The sequence below is a fragment of the Pseudophryne corroboree genome, chromosome 2 (assembly GCF_028390025.1).
Source record: "Pseudophryne corroboree isolate aPseCor3 chromosome 2, aPseCor3.hap2, whole genome shotgun sequence".
NCBI classification, from domain to species: Eukaryota; Metazoa; Chordata; class Amphibia; order Anura; family Myobatrachidae; genus Pseudophryne; species Pseudophryne corroboree.
The window spans coordinates 683,081,206-683,098,687 of record NC_086445.1 but is presented as its reverse complement, the minus strand read 5'-3'; the positions used below and the strand labels follow the sequence as shown (position 1 = coordinate 683,098,687).

Below are 17,482 nucleotides of genomic sequence, written 5' to 3'. Positions count from 1 at the left end.
TTAAGGCAATAGACAACATTATAAAAGGTATTAAATAACCAAAACAGATTGTGACAAAGTATTTCTGTGAATGAGAGAAACTGGAGATATAAAGGAAGAACTACATTCTAGAAAGTAGGGTAGAATCTGGAAACAGACTCCCAGCTGGTGAGGATAATTTGATAAGGGAATTGGAAAAACATTATCACCTTCAAATGAAAACAGCCAAGACACATCCTGTACCAGAATGAAAATGGCCTAGGTCTGACAATTTAGCCTTTAAAGCACTTTTCAACATACAGGGATTAACACGTCTCCAAAACTACCCCAAGACTAGTACACTTGTGTCTTCAGGGCACCTTAGACTACAGAACTTTAGAACACACGTGTATGTACTGTTGTAAAGTATATATTCTATAAAGAACCATGGTCATGTTTGTGGCACAGACTCTATAGAGATGCATGCAACTCCCCCCCCTCCTCCTCCCCAGAACACTGTCACTTGCTGTCCAGACACTACAGCCTGTCCTCTCGCTCAGCTAAGTCGCACATACAGTAAGAGCCACCATACAGCTGCCTGACACCACCCTCCCACCCAAATTCATTCATCACAGCTGGGACACACAGCAGCCCTGCTCTAAATACTATCCCAATCTGAAAAATGGCACACACCTGAAACAAGACCGTCCACCCACCCAAGTACCTCATCAATGGACCATTATATAGCTGTATGCAGCTGTTATTGCCACGAGGTACATCATGCAGGTGACAGACATCCACCTACTTTCCAACGACACAGCAAAGAGTTGTCACTATATTGTGCCATCCTTGGGGCTGATCTATTGATTTGTGCCAAGAGAACGGGTATGCCTCAAAAGTGCTCATTCAATAAACAAGTGTAAATCCCACAATTACAGTATGTTATTAGTATGATTTGCCGGTGCACGGGATGCCAGCGGTCAGAATACAGACGCCGGTATCCTGATAGTTGCAATTCTGACAGGGGGAGGGTAAGAGCGTTTTCCCCTCTACACTACCCTTCCCTTTCCGCAGCCTAACTCTAATTCCCCCCCCCCCCACCCCAGTATCTGACTCTAACCCCCCCCCCCCCAGTGGTGCCTAAATGTGACCCCCCAGCCTAACCCTAACCCTCCGCCTTAATGCCTAAATCTAACCTCCCCCCGGTGTTGCCTAACCCTAACAAGTCTCCCAAGTGTTGGCATTCCGACTGCTGGGATTCCGTCAGCTGGCATCTTGACTGCATCCCGTTATTAAGCTGTGGAAGCAAATGCATGGCTCATTGTCACAATATGCTAGAACCTATGGCAATCAACCCATGTTGTTACAAAAGCCTTTTAGCATGTATTCTGACAAGGTTATGGGACACTGAACAGCATCCAATTTAGACAGGGTAAAAATGTATATTTACAGTGAAGTAGAACTGCTCTGTCTCCTGCTGGTTGGCACGCCGTTTGGCAATACTTGGCTTGCTCATGTAGGTCTCAGACACTGTGGACTTTACAGATTCCATGGAGTTGCTATATTGGAAGCAGTCAGATACATCATAGTCCTCCACGGTCACCATGTCTTGAATTGTCTGCAATGTAGCTTCCATTGTCTTCTTCACCTACGGTATGAAACCACAAAAATAGGATTTTAATTACCTACCAGTAAAATCCTTTTCTCTTAGTCCGTAGGGGATACTGGGAATCCATTTAGTACCATGGGGTATAGACTGGACCACTATGAACCATGGACACTATAGAAGTTTGATTGTGTGTGCTGGGTCCTCCCTCTATGCCCCTCCTACCAGACTCAGTCTAGAAAACTGTGCCCAATGAGACGGACATACTTTTAGTGAAGGATATAGAAAAGGAAAAAGTGGTGAGAATTTTAAACAGCACAACCAGAACAAGAAGAAAGCCATGCTAACCAAACTTGCAAATAGGGACAGCAACAGCTGAACCAAACAACATTACTTGACCAAGTAACAGCGTAGGAAGAACAAAGCACTGGGCAGGCGCCAGTCCCCTACGGACTACGAGAAAAGGATTTACCGCTAGGTAATTAAAATCCTATTTTCTCTTACGTCCTAGGGGATACTGGGAATCCATTTAGTACCATGGGGAAGTACCAAAGCTCCCAAACCGGGTGGGAGAGTGCTGAGGATCCTGCAGAACTGATTGACCAAACTGAAGGTCCTCAGAGGCCAAGGTATCAAACTTGTAAAACTTTGTAAATGTGTTTGAACCTGACCAACTAGCTGCTTGGAAGAGCTCTAAAGCTGAGACACCCCGGGGAGCCACCCAAGAGGAACCCACCGACCTAGTAGAGTGGGCTTCAACAGATTTTGGAATCTGCAAACCTGCCATGGGATAAGCATGCTGGATAGTGAGCCTGATCCAGCACACAATGGACTGCTTCGAAGCAGGACACCCAATTTTATTGGTATCATAAAGAACGAACAGCAAGTCCAATTTTCTGTGACGAGCTGTTCTCTTCACATAGACCTTCAAAGCCCTTATGACATCCAAAGACTTTGAAGTAGCTGAGGTGCCCGTAACAGCCGGAACCACAATAGGTTGGTTGATGTGAAAAGCGGACACCACCTTAGGAAGAAATTGCTGACGAGTCCTGAGTTCAGCTCTGTCCTCATGGAAAATGAAGTAGGGGCTCTTGTGAGACAACGCCTCCAGCTCCGACACACGTCTTGCTGAAGCCAAGGCTAACAGTGTGACGGTCTTCCACGTAAGATAGTTTACGTTTACCTTCTGTAACGGTTCAAACCAGTCCGATTGGAGGAACTGCAGCAACAAATTGAGATCCCAAGGTGCTGTGGGAGGCACAAAGGGAGGTTGGATGTGCAGAACACCTTTCAAGAACGTCTGGACCTCAAAGAGAGAAGCCAATTGTTTCTGCAAGAAAATAGACAAGCGCAAAATCTGAACTTTTATGGAGCCTAGGCGTAGGCCCACATCCACTCCCGACTGCAGAAAAAGCAGGAAACGTCCCAGTTGAAATTCCACCGTAGAATATGGTCTTCTCTCACACCAAGAGACATATTTCTTCCAAATACGATGGTAAGTTTGCTGCTACGATCAGGTCTAAATTACCAGCTGAATCGCTTCGTAAGAAGCCACCATTTCCCCCAGGAGGCGTATGCAGAGATGCACTGAGATTCGAGACGGCTTCAAGACTGTGCAAATCATCGACTGGATTTCCATTGCCTCCTCCAAGGGAATACCTTCTGAGACCCTGTGGCTAGTATCATTCCCAGGAACTGAAGCCTCTGTGTTGGTGCTAGGTGAGATTTTGGCAGGTTCAAAATCCACCCATGATCCAGGAGTAGCGTGGTTGAGAGGGCAATGGTCTCCAGCAGCCGTTTCCTGGATGGTGCCTTTATCAGAAGATCGTCCAAGTACGGAACTTTGTTCACTCTCTGTCTGCGGAGTAACCCCATCATTTCCGCCATCACCTTGGTGAACACCCTCGGTGCCATGGAGAGACCAAATGGCAGGGCCTGAAACTGGTAATGGCAGTCCTGCAATGCAAACCGTAGATAAGCCCGATGAGGCGGCCAGATCTGAATGTGAAGGTACGCATCCTTGACATCCAGAGACGCTAGAAATTCCCCCTCCTCAAGACCTGAGATTACCGTTCTCAACAACTCCATCTTGAATGTGAACACACATAAGTACGGTTTCAATGACTTGAGGTTCAGAATCTGTCTTACCGAACTGTCTGGTTTTCGGTACCACAAACAATGTGGCATAGTAACCCTTGTTGTGTAGATGAGGTGGAACTGGAATAATGACCTGGGTCTGTAACAGTTTTTGAATGGCGTCGTGTAAGTTTACTCTCGCCTCTTGTGAAACTGGTAAGCCTGATTAGAAGAATATGAGAGGTGGGAGCTCCTGGAACTCCAGTCTGTAGCCCTAGGATAAAAGGTCTATGACCCAGTGATCCTGGCACGAAACTGTCCATATTTGACTGAAGAATTTTAGCCGGGCTCCCACCCTCATGTCTTCTGGGCATCGCAGTACATTGTCATGCAGAAGGTTTTGAGAAAGCAGAGCCTGAGCCCTGTTCCTGTGAACCAGCAGTCGCTGGTTTGCATGGTTTACCTCTAGCACCTCTGGTGGCGGTAGAACCACCTCTGGCCTTGCCCCTAAATTTGGCAGTCCGAAAGGACTGTAGATTAGGTCCTGAGTAGGCCTTCCTTGCTGGCGGAGCTGCAGAAGGTAGGTATGTGGACTTACCGCAGTAGCTAGGGAGATCCATTTGTCGAGTTCATCTCCAAATAAGGCCTCTCCTGTGAAAGGTAGGCATACCACTCCTTTCCTGGAGTCCACTGACGTAGCCATAATCCTCTGCATGCCGACACTGCCTTAGCTGTAGTGTGTGCATTAAGCAAACCTATTTCTTTTATGGCTTCCACGATAAAATTAGCAGAGTCTTGTATATATTGCAGAAGCAATATAATTTCCTCTTGAGGTAAGGTGTCTAACCCCTACAGTAAATTGGGTGTAGTATGTCTGACCGGCGGTCAGCTTACCGACGCCGGGATCCCGGCAGCATACCGACGCCGGGATCCCGGCGGGGAGGGGCGAGTGCAGCAAGCCCCTTGCGGGCTCGCTGCGCTCACGACGCTGCGGGCTCGGTGGCGACCTGCGGTCGCCATGGGATCTATTCCCACTCTATGGGTGCCGTGGACACCCACGAGTGGAAATAGTCCCTGTTGGTCGGCATGCCGACCATCGGGATAGTAACCCGTCGGGCCGGTGGAGGTCATGTGACTGTCGGTCATCGGTAAATTACCTGACCATTTAGCAATGGCTCTTGTAATCCACCGACATGCTATGGTGGGTCTCTCGGCCACCCCAGCAGCAGTATACAAAGATTTGAGTGTAGTCTCAATCTTGCGATCAGCCGCATCTTTTAGGGAGGCTGCACCAGGCACAGGCAGTAAATTTTTATGTAAAAGCCTGCAGACTGATGCATCCACTATCCTCAGGAAGAAAAGGAAAAGATGATAACAACCGCCTGGGAATTTGACATTTCTTATCTGGATTAACCCACAGTTCTTCAAACAGGGTATTTAGTTCCTTTGACACAGGAAAAGTGGCTGAGGATATGTTCTTAATATTAAAGTAAGATTCCTCACTCTCCTCTGTCACTTTAATCAGGGATATTTAGAACTTCTCTGATAGCAGCTATGAGAGCCTCTACACCTTGTGACAGAGTACCCTCCCCTACCTCTGTGTCCACCTCACCTTCCTCCATTTCTGACCCTTGATCAGCAGAGTCAGAATGCAGTATATGGGCCAAGGTACGTTTTTGCAAACAAATGGGAGAGGACTTAGACGCTGGTCTGGGTACTGAGACCTTCTTTATAAACTCATCCATACACTGCCTAAAGTATTGCGTCTGTTTCTCATTACGAGATAATTTTGTAGAAATGGTGGAAATCATTCCCCTAATGGAGTCCAGTCATGCTGGCTCTGCCCCACTAGCCTGGGAAGGGATAATACACTGAGTACACACTTGTCAACCCCCTGGAGAAGAGGAACACTGCCTTACATGAAACACACTCTTTGCTTGACATACTGCAGTAGTGACAGCACACACACACAGGAAAAGGTTAAAAGCACAATTAACCCACAAAGAGCCCTTCCAGAGAGACACAGAGAGAGTATGGAACAAGCACACGGCGCCCCTATCGCTAATGCTTAGCCGGGTTGCAGACTAAGTACCTAGCTTAGGGACTTACTACACTAGTAATCATTCCCTCCATGCTATGACCCCCTGGTACCGCTGAGGTAAACTGGAGGCTTTCCAGAGGAGCTGTGTGTCCCTGTCAATCAGCGTTTGTGTCAGCTGCAGTAGGGACAATGGCGCTAGTGAGCTGCTGGGTCTGCTCATAGTAAAGCCCCGCCCCTTCAATGGCGCATGGTCTTCCCGCTCTTCTTTATACTGGCTTATGTGTCTGGGTGCATAAAATGTAGACAGACTCCTTTTATGGCTGTGTTGCCAGCCTGGGTACTGTGTACACAACAGTGTACTTAGGAGACTCAGTCTGCCCCGCGTAGAAGCCGCGCATCTCCGTATCCTCATGCCGCCAGAATGGCTGGCGACCCGCTAACCAGGACGCCGGCTTAGTACGCACCACTCTTCTTTCTTCTGGCTCTGTTAGGGGTGGCGGCATGCTGCGGGAATGTACGCTCACTGTGGTGGGGCTTGCCCCTTAGTGGGGTTGGGCTGTTCCCCCCTAAGTCCCATGAAGCAGGCAGGCTGGTGCCATCCAGTCCTGCCTGAAAATGAAAATAAATGCAGAAAACTCTTCAGGAGCTTCCAGAGATGTGACCGGCTCCTCCGAGCACATTTTCTAAACGGAGTCTGGTAGGAGGGGCATGGAGAGAGGAACCAGCACACACAATGAAACTTCTATAGTGCCCATGGCTCCTAGTGGACCCATCTATACCGATGGTACTAAATGGATTCCCAGTATCCCCTAGGACGTAAGAGAAATAAACATATTAATATAAATAAGTATTCTCTATTTTTATATGTTATTAAAGAGTACTCACGACATAATGGGAACAAAATTTACTATAATAAGTGAAAGTACCAGTAGTAAAACATATCTGTAATATAAACAGTTACTAATACCTAAATAGCATTCCACAAAACATTGCTCCTCTAGGTCTTGTGCCTTCACATCTCACTATGAAAAGCTGGACACACATGAGATGACCTGTCACTTGGTACAAGCATCTTAAGACAGGGACCAATGTCCAATTTTTCCACTGAAAATATGAGGTCATTTACAATGCAGCAAGGACAGAAAACAAAATGAGATTGGTCACTGCTGTGCACTGAGACATGTTTATTGAGCAATATAGTGGCATTTGTGGGAGAGTAGAAGTTTACACGATGAAGGAAAGATGGTGGAACAAGAGTGTTCCTTATCAAGTCTATCATAGGCTCAATGTGTAAGAACTTTTGCTGAGCAAGATAACTGACATGATATAAAGATGAGGAGGAGCGTTGTTCCTGTGCAGGATACTCCAACAAGCAATATTTTAGGAATTAAAAGTTTCTGGAACAAAATTGGTAGTACTACAGTGGTAGGAGGTTTGCACTGTACACTGTGTGCCACCTCAAGCTCCAGTGAAATACCAAGGTGTATTGCAGGGTGCATCCAGAATGCTTCGTACCTGACAACCACAGTAGCCAAACTAGCCAGCCAGCCACTTAGATTAAGTGTCCACAGCAATCCCAGCATGGAATCGGTACGCTTTACAGACAGAAGGGATGACGGCTGTCAGTATACCGACAGCGGCATCCCGTCTGTCGGAATCCCGGAATGAGGCATCGAGTCCCCTCGCAAGCTCGCCACGCTTCGGGCCTGGTGCCTTGCTTCACTTGCCACAAGTTATATTCCCACCGAGTGGGAATACACTGCGGAGGTCGGGATTCCGGCGTGTGTCTCCCAAATGCCGGGATCCTGACAGCCAGCATTTTAACTGCATCCTCCCAGCATTACTGGGGTGCAAAAGGAAAATGCATCACACACAAGCTAGCAGCAATGATCTGCAATTGCCAACACGCCTAATCATTTTAATCATATTATAATCTGACATCAATTAAATTTTATGATGCCAGCCCAATGTCATTGGTCTAGTATGCTGCAAGAAGGGACATTTACAGTATGAAAACCAGTGCAGAAAATGTGTTGCGACCCATAGTGCTCAGTTGGGAGTTTGTGTTCATCTTCCAAACTGTAAGAAGAGTTCTATAATCTGATTGGCTGCTATGGGAGGAGTAGCTTTACCATTACATGTGCACCCCCATTTCATAAACAGAATCCCCCCCACCCCCCAAAATGTACCCTAAAATCAACAGAAAAGTACAGCATTACAAAGGTAGTCCCAAGACACAACCCATACCTCCTCATTTTCTATTTGTAACGTGGACAAGCGACACTGCAGCTGCTGACACCTTTGAGCCAACTCCCCCTGTAAAGGCTGCTGTGCACAGAGTTGCGCCATCTAGAGATAGAACACAGGATTCATTACAGACAAACAAACTGTGAAAGTCAGGTGACACAGCCATGCCTACTACAGAATGCATACCAATCTATTAACATGCAGAAATACAGAAATAGAGCTCTCTTGTCTTCCCTCTCCACATTACTATTTTTCAGAGACAGCTGTAAGAAAGAGCCCCTTTGTTCACTAGGCAGGGACAACATTCAAACAAAATAATGATTTTTTCCCAAGACGTGGATTCTTATGCAAAAAAAAAGTCAATTTCCACAGTACATTTTACCATGTCCAAGACATTCTGTTTTGTTACATCCATCGTATGACACAATTAATGTAACATACAGTGCGTCCGCAAAGTATTCAGTGTTTCCCTTTTTTCACATTTTGTTATGTTACAGCCTTATTACAAAATGGAAGAAATTCATATTTTCCCTCAACATTCTACACACAATGGGGGTCATTCCGAGTTGATCGCTAGCTAAAAATGTTCGCTGCGCAGCGATGATGCAAAAAAACCGGGGACTTCTGCGTATGCGGCGCAGTGCGCAACGTACTTTCACAACGGACGATGGTCGCAGAGTGATTGACATGAAGTGGGCGTTTCTGGGTGTCAACTGACCGTTTTCAGGGAGTGTTCGAAAAAACCCGGGCATGCCAGGAAAAACGCAGGCATGGCTGGCCGAACGCAGGGCGTGTTTGTGACGTCAAATCAGGAAATGAACAGTCTGAAGTGATCGCAAGCTAGGAGTAGGTCTGAAACTACTCTGAAACTGCACAATTTTTTTTGTAGCCGCTCTACGATCCTTTCGTTTGCACTTCTGCTAAGGGCGGCGGCTTAACGTTTGTACGGCTGCTAAAAACAGTTAGCGAGCGATCAACTCGGAATGACCACCTATACCCCATAATGACAACGTGAACATTTTTTTTTTAGATTTTTGCAATTTTATTAAAAATAAGAATTTACTTACCGATAATTCTATTTCTCGTAGTCCGTAGTGTATGCTGGGAACTCCGTAAGGACCATGGGGAATAGCGGCTCCGCAGGAGACTGGGCACAAAAGTAAAGCTTTAGGACTACCTGGTGTGCACTGGCTCCTCCCCCTATGACCCTCCTCCAAGCCTCAGTTAGGATACTGTGCCCGGACGAGCATACACAATAAGGAAGGATTTTGAATCCCGGGTAAGACTCATACCAGCCACACCAATCACACAGTACAACCTGTGATCTGAACCCAGTTAACAGCATGATAACAGAGGAGCCTCTGGAAAGATGGCTCACAACAATAATAACCCGATTTTTGTAACAATAACTATGTACAAGTATTGCAGACAATCCGCACTTGGGATGGGCGCCCAGCATCCACTACGGACTACGAGAAATAGAATTATCGGTAAGTAAATTCTTATTTTCTCTGACGTCCTAGTGGATGCTGGGAACTCCGTAAGGACCATGGGGATTATACCAAAGCTCCCAAACGGGCGGGAGAGTGCGGATGACTCTGCAGCACCGAATGAGAGAACTCCAGGTCCTCCTCAGCCAGGGTATCAAATTTGTAGAATTTAGCAAACGTGTTTGCCCCTGACCAAGTAGCTGCTCGGCAAAGTTGTAACGCCGAGACCCCTCGGGCAGCCGCCCAAGATGAGCCCACCTTCCTTGTGGAATGGGCTTTCACAGATTTTGGCTGTGGCAGGCCTGCCACAGAATGTGCAAGCTGAATTGTACTACAAATCCAACGAGCAATAGTCTGCTTAGAAGCAGGAGCACCCAGCTTGTTGGGTGCATACAGGATACACAGCAAGTCAGATTTCCTGACTCCAGCCGTCCTGGAAACATATATTTTCAGGGCCCTGACTACGTCCAGCAACTTGGAGTCCTCCAAGTCCCTAGTAGCCGCAGGTACCACAATAGGCTGGTTCAGGTGAAACGCTGAAACCACCTTAGGGAGAAATTGAGGACGAGTCCTCAATTCTGCCCTGTCCATATGAAAAATTAGGTAAGGGCTTTTATAGGATAAAGCCGCCAATTCTGAGACACGCCTGGCTGAAGCCAGGGCCAACAGCATTACCACTTTCCATGTGAGATATTTTAAGTCCACAGTGGTGAGTGGTTCAAACCAATGTGATTTTAGGAACCCCAAAACTACATTGAGATCCCAAGGTGCCACTGGAGGCACAAAAGGAGGTTGTATATGCAGTACCCCCTTGACAAACGTCTGAACTTCAGGAACTGAAGCCAGTTCTTTCTGGAAGAAAATCGACAGGGCCGAAATTTGAACCTTAATGGACCCTAATTTTAGGCCCATAGACAGTCCTGTTTGCAGGAAATGCAGGAAACGACCCGGTTGAAATTCCTCTGTAGGGGCCTTCCTGGCCTCGCACCACGCAACATATTTACGCCAAATACGGTGATAATGTTGTGCGGTTACATCCTTCCTGGCTTTGATCAGGGTAGGGATGACTTCATCCGGAATGCCTTTTTCCTTCAGGATCCGGCGTTCAACCGCCATGCCGTCAAACGCAGCCGCGGTAAGTCTTGGAACAGACAGGGTCCCTGCTGGAGCAGATCCCTTCTTAGAGGTAGAGGCCACGGTTCCTCTGTGAGCATCTCTTGAAGTTCCGGGTACCAAGTCCTTCTTGGCCAATCCGGAGCCACGAGTATAGTCCTTACTCCTCTCCTTCTTATGATTCTCAGTACCTTGGGTATGAGAGGCAGAGGAGGGAACACATAAACTGACTGGTACACCCACGGTGTTACCAGAGCGTCCACAGCTATTGCCTGAGGGTCCCTTGACCTGGCGCAATACCTGTCTAGTTTTTTGTTGAGGTGGGACGCCATCATGTCCACCTTTGGTTTTTCCCAACGGTTCACAATCATGTGGAAGACTTCTGGGTGAAGTCCCCACTCTCCCGGGTGGAGGTCGTGTCTGCTGAGGAAGTCTGCTTCCCAGTTGTCCACTCCAGGAATGAACACTGCTGACAGTGCTATCACATGATTTTCCGCCCAGCGAAGAATCCTTGCAGCTTCTGCCATTGCCCTCCTGCTTCTTGTGCCGCCCTGTCTGTTTACGTGGGCGACTGCCGTGATGTTGTCTGACTGGATCAGCACCGGCTGACCTTGAAGCAGAGGTCTTGCTAGGCTTAGAGCATTGTAGATGGCCCTTAGCTCCAGGATATTTATGTGAAGTGATGTCTCCAGGCTTGACCACAAGCCCTGGAAATTTCTTCCCTGTGTGACTGCTCCCCAGCCTCTCAGGCTGGCATCCGTGGTCACCAGGAATGCCGAATCTGCGGCCCTCTAGAAGATGAGCACTCTGCAACCACCACAGGAGAGACACCCTTGTCCTTGGTGACAAGATTATCCGCTGATGCATCTGAAGATGCGACCCGGACCACTTGTCTAGCAGATCCCACTGGAAGGTTCTTGCGTGGAATCTGCCGAATGGGATTGCTTCGTAAGAAGCCACCATCTTTCCCAGGACCCTTGTGCATTGATGCACTGAGACTTGGCCTGGTTTTAGGAGATTTCTGACTAGCTCGGATAACTCCCTGGCTTTCTCCTCCGGGAGAAACACCTTTTTCTGGACTGTGTCCAGGATCATCCCTAGGAATAGAAGGCGTGTCGTCGGGATCAGCTGCGATTTTGGAATATTGAGAATCCAACCGTGCTGCCGCAGCACTATCTGAGATAGTGCTACCCCGACTTCCAACTGTTCCCTGGATCTTGCCCTTATCAGGAGATCGTCCAAGTAAGGGATAACTAAAACTCCCTTCTTTCGAAGGAGTATCATCATTTCGGCCATTACCTTGGTAAAGACCCGGGGTGCCGTGGACAATCCAAACGGCAGCGTCTGAAACTGATAGTGACAGTTCTGTACCACAAACCTGAGGTACCCTTGGTGAGAAGGGTAAATTGGGACATGTAGGTAAGCATCTTTGATGTCCAGAGAGACCATATAGTCCCCTTCTTCCAGGTTTGCAATCACTGCTCTGAGTGAATCCATCTTGAATTTGAACTTTTGTATGTAAGTGTTCAAGGATTTTAGATTTAAAATTGGTCTCACCGAGCCGTCCGGCTTCGGTACCACAAATAGTGTGGAATAGTACCCCTTTCCCTGTTGCAGGAGGGGTACCTTGATTATCACCTGCTGGGAATACAGCTTGTGAATGGCTTGCAATACTGCCTCCCTGTCTGAGGGAGACGTCGGTAAAGCAGACTTTAGGAAACGGCGAGGGGGAGACGTCTCGAATTCCAATTTGTACCCCTGAGATACCACCTGAAGGATCCAGGGGTCCACTTGCGAGTGGGCCCACTGCGCACTGAACTTCTTGAGACGGGCCCCCACCGTGCCTGAGTCCGCTTGTAAAGCCCCAGCGTCATGCTGAGGACTTTGCGGAGGCGGGAGAGGGCTTTTGTTCCTGGGAACTGGCTGTTTGCTGCAGCCTTTTTCCTCTCCCTCTGCCACGGGGCAGAAATGAGGCGCCTTTTGCCCGCTTGCCCTTATGGGGCCGAAAGGACTGCGCCTGATAATACGGCGTCTTCTTAGGTTGAGAAGCTACCTGGGGTAAAAATGTGGATTTTCCAGCAGTTGCCGTGGCTACCAGGTCTGATAGACCTACCCCAAATAACTCCTCCCCCTTATAAGGCAATACTTCCATGTGCCTTTTAGAATCCGCATCACCTGACCACTGCCGCGTCCATAAACCTCTTCTTGCAGAAATGGACAGCGCGCTAACTCTTGATGCCAGTCGGCAAATATCCCTCTGTGCATCACGCATATATAAAAATGCATCTTTCAAATGCTCTATAGTCAGTAATATACTGTCCCTATCTAGGGTATCAATATTTTCAGTCAGGGAATCCGACCACGCCACGCCCGCACTGCACATCCAGGCTGAGGCGATTGCTGGTCGCAGTATAACACCCGTAGTGCTACCTGTTTAGACAAGCGTGTGAGCGCTTTATCCACCCTAGGGGGTGTTTCCCAACGTGCCCTATCCTCTGGCGGGAAAGGGTATGATGCCAATAACCTTTTAGGAATTATCAGTTTTTTATCGGGGGAAACCCACGCCTCATCACACACTTCATTTAATTCCTCGGATACAGGAAAAACTACAGGCAGTAGTAGTGGTACTTGTATTATCAGAGATATGCAATACATTTTTCATTGCTTCAATCATGTAACGTGTGGCCCTACTGGAAGTCACGTTTGTCTCCTCATCATCGACACTGGAGTCAGTATCCGTGTCTGTGTCTGCCATTTGAGGTAACGGGCGTTTTAAAGCCCCTGATGGCGTTTGAGACCCCTGGACAGGCACAAGCTGAGTAGCCGGCTGTCTCATGTCGTCAACTGTCTTTCGTAAAGAACTGACACTGTCACGCAATTCCTTCCATAAGCTCAGCCACTCAGGTGTCGACTCCCTAGGGGGTGACAACTCTATAATAGGCAATTGTTCCGCCTCCATCTCATTTTCCTCCTCAAACATGTCGACACAATCGTACCGACACACCGCACACACACAGGGAATGCTCTGATAGAGGACAGGACCCCACTAGCCCTTTGGGGAGACAGAGGGAGAGTATGCCAGCACACACCAGAGCGCTATATATAGACAGGAATACCACTATAAAACGTGCTTTTCCCTTTATAGCTGCTGTTATTATTAGAACTGCGCCAAATTAGTGCCCCCCTCTCTTTTTTACCCTTTTCTGTAGTGCAGGACTGCAGGGGAGAGTCAGGGAGACGTCCTTCCAGCGGAGCTGTGATGGAAAATGTCGCCCGTGTGCTGAGGAGATAGGCTCCGCCCCCTTCTCGTGGCCTTTTCTCCCGCTTTTTGGTGAGTTCTGGCAGGGGTTAAAATACATCCATATAGCCCTGAGGGTTATATGTGGTGTATTTTCGCCAGCCAAGGTGTTTACATTGCTGCTCAGGGCGCCCCCCCTAGCGCCCTGCACCCTCAGTGACCGAAGTGTGAAGTGTGCCTGAGTAACAATGGCGCACAGCTGCAGTGCTGTGCGCTACCTTGTTGAAGACAGATGTCTTCTGCCGCCGATTTTTCCGGACCTCTTCTTGCTTCTGGCTCTGTAAGGGGGCCGGCGGCGCGGCTCTGGGACCGGACTCCGAGGCTGGGCCTGTGTTCGGTCCCTCTGGAGCTAATGGTGTCCAGTAGCCTAAGAAGCCCAAGCTGGCTGCAAGCAGGCAGGTTCGCTTCTTCTCCCCTTAGTCCCTCGATGCAGTGAGCCTGTTGCCAGCAGGTCTCACTGAAAATAAAAAACCTAAAACTAAACTTTCACTAAGAAGCTCAGGAGAGCCCCTAGTGTGCACCCTTCTCGGCCGGGCACAAAAATCTAACTGAGGCTTGGAGGAGGGTCATAGGGGGAGGAGCCAGTGCACACCAGGTAGTCCTAAAGCTTTACTTTTGTGCCCAGTCTCCTGCGGAGCCGCTATTCCCCATGGTCCTTACGGAGTTCCCAGCATCCACTAGGACGTCAGAGAAAATAAAAAACTAAGAAATCACATGTACATAAGTATTCACAGCCTTAATGAATACCAAAATTGAGCTCAGGTGCAACCTGTTTCCACTGATCATCCTTGAGATGTTCCTACAGCTTAATTGGAGTCCATCTATGGTAAATTCAGTTGATTTGACATGATTTGGAAAGGCACACACGTGTCTATATAAGGTCCCTCACTTGACAGTGCATGTCTGAGCACAAACCAAGCATGAAGTCAAAGGAATTGTCTGTAGACCTCCGAGACAGGATTGTCTCAAGGCACAAATCTGGGGAAGGGTACAGAAAAATATCTGCTGATTTGAAGGTCCCAATGAGCATAGTGGCCTCCATCATCTGTAAATGGAAGACGTTCGGAACCACCTTCCTAGAGCTGGCTGGCCGTCTAAACTAAGCGATCGGGGGAGAAGGGCCCAAGTTAAGGAGGTGATCAAGAACCCAATGGTCACTCTGTCAGAGCTACAGCATTCCTCTGTAGAGAGAGGAGAACCTTCCAGAAGGACAACCATCTTTGCAGCAATTCACCAATCAGGCCTGTATGGTAGAGAGCCCAGATGGAAGCCACTCCTTAGTAAAAAGCACACGGCAGTCTGCCTGGAGTTTGCCAAAATGCACCTGAAGAACTCTCAGACCATGAGAAACAAAATTCTCTGGTCTGATGAGACAAAAATTTAACTCTTTTGCATGAATGCCAGGCGTCATGTTTGGAGGAAACCAGGCACAGCTCAACACCAGGCCAATACCATCCCTACAGTGAAGCATGGTGGTGGAAGCATGTTGTGGGGATGTTTTTTAGCGGCAGGAACTGGGAGACTAGTCAGGATAGAGGAAAACATGAAAACAGCAATGTACAGAGACATCCTGGATGAAAACCTGCTTCAGAGCACTCTTGACCTCAGACTGGGGCGACGGTTCATCTTTCAGCAGGACAACAACCCTAAGCACACAGCCAAGATATCAAAGGAGTGGCTTCAGGACAACTCTGTGAATGTCCTTAGTGGCCAAGCCAGAGCCCAGACTTGAATCTGATTGAACATCTCTGGAGAGATCGGAAAATGGCTGTGCAACGACGCTTCCTATCCAACCTGATGGAGCTTGAGATGTGCTGCAAAGAAGAATGTTTGAAACTGGCCAAAGATAGTTGTGCCAAGCTTGTGGCATCATATTCAAGAAGACTTGAGGCTGTAATTGCTGCCAAAGGTGCATCAATAAAGTATTGAGCAAAGGCTGTGAATACTTATGTACATGTGATTTCTTATGTTTTTTATGTTTAAGAATTTTGCAGAACTCTCCAAAAAACTTTTTTCAGATTGTCATTATGGGGTATTATGTGTAGAATTTTGAGGGAAAAAATAAATTTCTTCCATTTTGGAATAAGGCTGTAACATAACAAAATGTGGAAAAAAGCGAAGCGCTGTGAATACTTTCAGGACGCAGTGTACAATATTTTATTTAGGTAGTTTTAAAAAGGCGTGTTCTAGATGCTATGTTGTGCAGCAAATATTTATATGTACTGTAGACACATTGGGGCAGATGTATTAAGCCTGGAGAAGGGATAAAAAAGTGATAAGTGCAAGGTGATAACGCACCAGCCAATCAGCTCCTAACTGTCATTTTTCAAATGCATAATGATTGGCTGGTGCGTTATCACCTTGCGCTTTTCACTGGTTTATCACTTCTTTATCCCTTCTCCAGGTTAATACATCTGCCCCATTATCTCTACACTGGAGTGCAACAATAAAGCAGTCCAGAATTTGTGTCCTGCATTTAGAGCAGCCAGTAGTTTCCCACAACATGGGTTTGTCCAGGTGCAAACAAACACCTTCTAGCTGAATCTGCCTCTAGCTCCATGTATAGAATGTTTCAGGAACATGCCAGCTTTTATGATCTGAGAAAAACAATAGCTTGTGCAGTGACAGAACATACTTGCTATGCACAACTGTTCTTATTTGTGATTCACTGAATATTACAGAAAGGGTCTACTAGGTATAATAGCTGACAATAAGTCTATTGTCCTGGCTTATACTCTTCTAGCCAAGATCTGGAGTGGTCTACTGTCTCAGAACCTTTACCTATAAATCTGCAAATGTTTTTAACCAGCTTGTACTTTAGGCAGTCCTACAAAGAATGTACAGGTTGAGCATCCCTTATCCAAAATGCTTGGGACCAGAAGTATTTTGGATATCGGATTTTTTCGTACATTGGAATAATTGCATACCATAATGAGATATCATGGTGATGGGACCTAAGTCTAAGCACAGAATGCATTTATGTTACATATAAACCTTATACACACAGCCTGAAGGTCATTTTAGCCAATTTTTTTAATGACTGTTTGCATTAAACAAAGTGTGTGTACACTCACACAATTCTTTTATGTTTCATGTACACCAGATACACACAGCCTGAAGGTCTTATAATACAATATTTTTAATAACTTTGTGTTTTAAACAAAGTTTGTGTACATTAAGCCATCAGAAAACAAAGGTTTTACTATATCAGTCTCATTCAAAATATCCCGTATTTCGGAATATTTGGATATGGGGATACTCAACCTGTATTATAAAAACCACTTACAGTATCCCCCATGTGTGGCTGGAACTCAAACCTCACAGGAGGGCAGAAGACACTGTTAGATGACTCCATAAGACGGTGCTTGTCTGCAGAAGCATCCAGATTCTCTGTGGCACTCTCCAGAGCCTCTAGTCCCTCCTGCTTAGAGTGCTGAAGGTTGAACTCGGCGGACAGGAATGTACGGAGGGCACGATGCAAACTTGAGTGGTAGCCTAGGTCACAGCACTTTAACAGGATAAAAAGCATCCAGATTACAAATGGACTACAGTACATTGATATATAAATAATAACTACATATAAGCACAATGTATAAACATAAGAAAGATGTGGCATAGAAAAAGATTAAGGATATGTGATGGGAAATAGCACA

General features: G+C 47.0%; 1 protein-coding gene across 2 annotated transcripts in view; it reads right to left on the bottom strand.

The window, feature by feature from the left end:
• SRGAP2 (SLIT-ROBO Rho GTPase activating protein 2) overlaps positions 1 to 17,482 on the bottom strand; it is a 244,691-nt gene that overhangs the window by 45,916 nt on the left and 181,293 nt on the right. For both annotated transcript variants that reach the window (XM_063955161.1, XM_063955162.1), the window contains exons 8-10: positions 17,116 to 17,337; positions 7,929 to 8,030; positions 1,409 to 1,606 (exon numbers count right to left, since the gene is read on the bottom strand). In XM_063955161.1, coding sequence (XP_063811231.1) covers positions 1,409 to 1,606; positions 7,929 to 8,030; positions 17,116 to 17,337 — 522 coding nt within the window. The remainder of the gene's footprint in view (positions 1 to 1,408; positions 1,607 to 7,928; positions 8,031 to 17,115; positions 17,338 to 17,482) is intronic.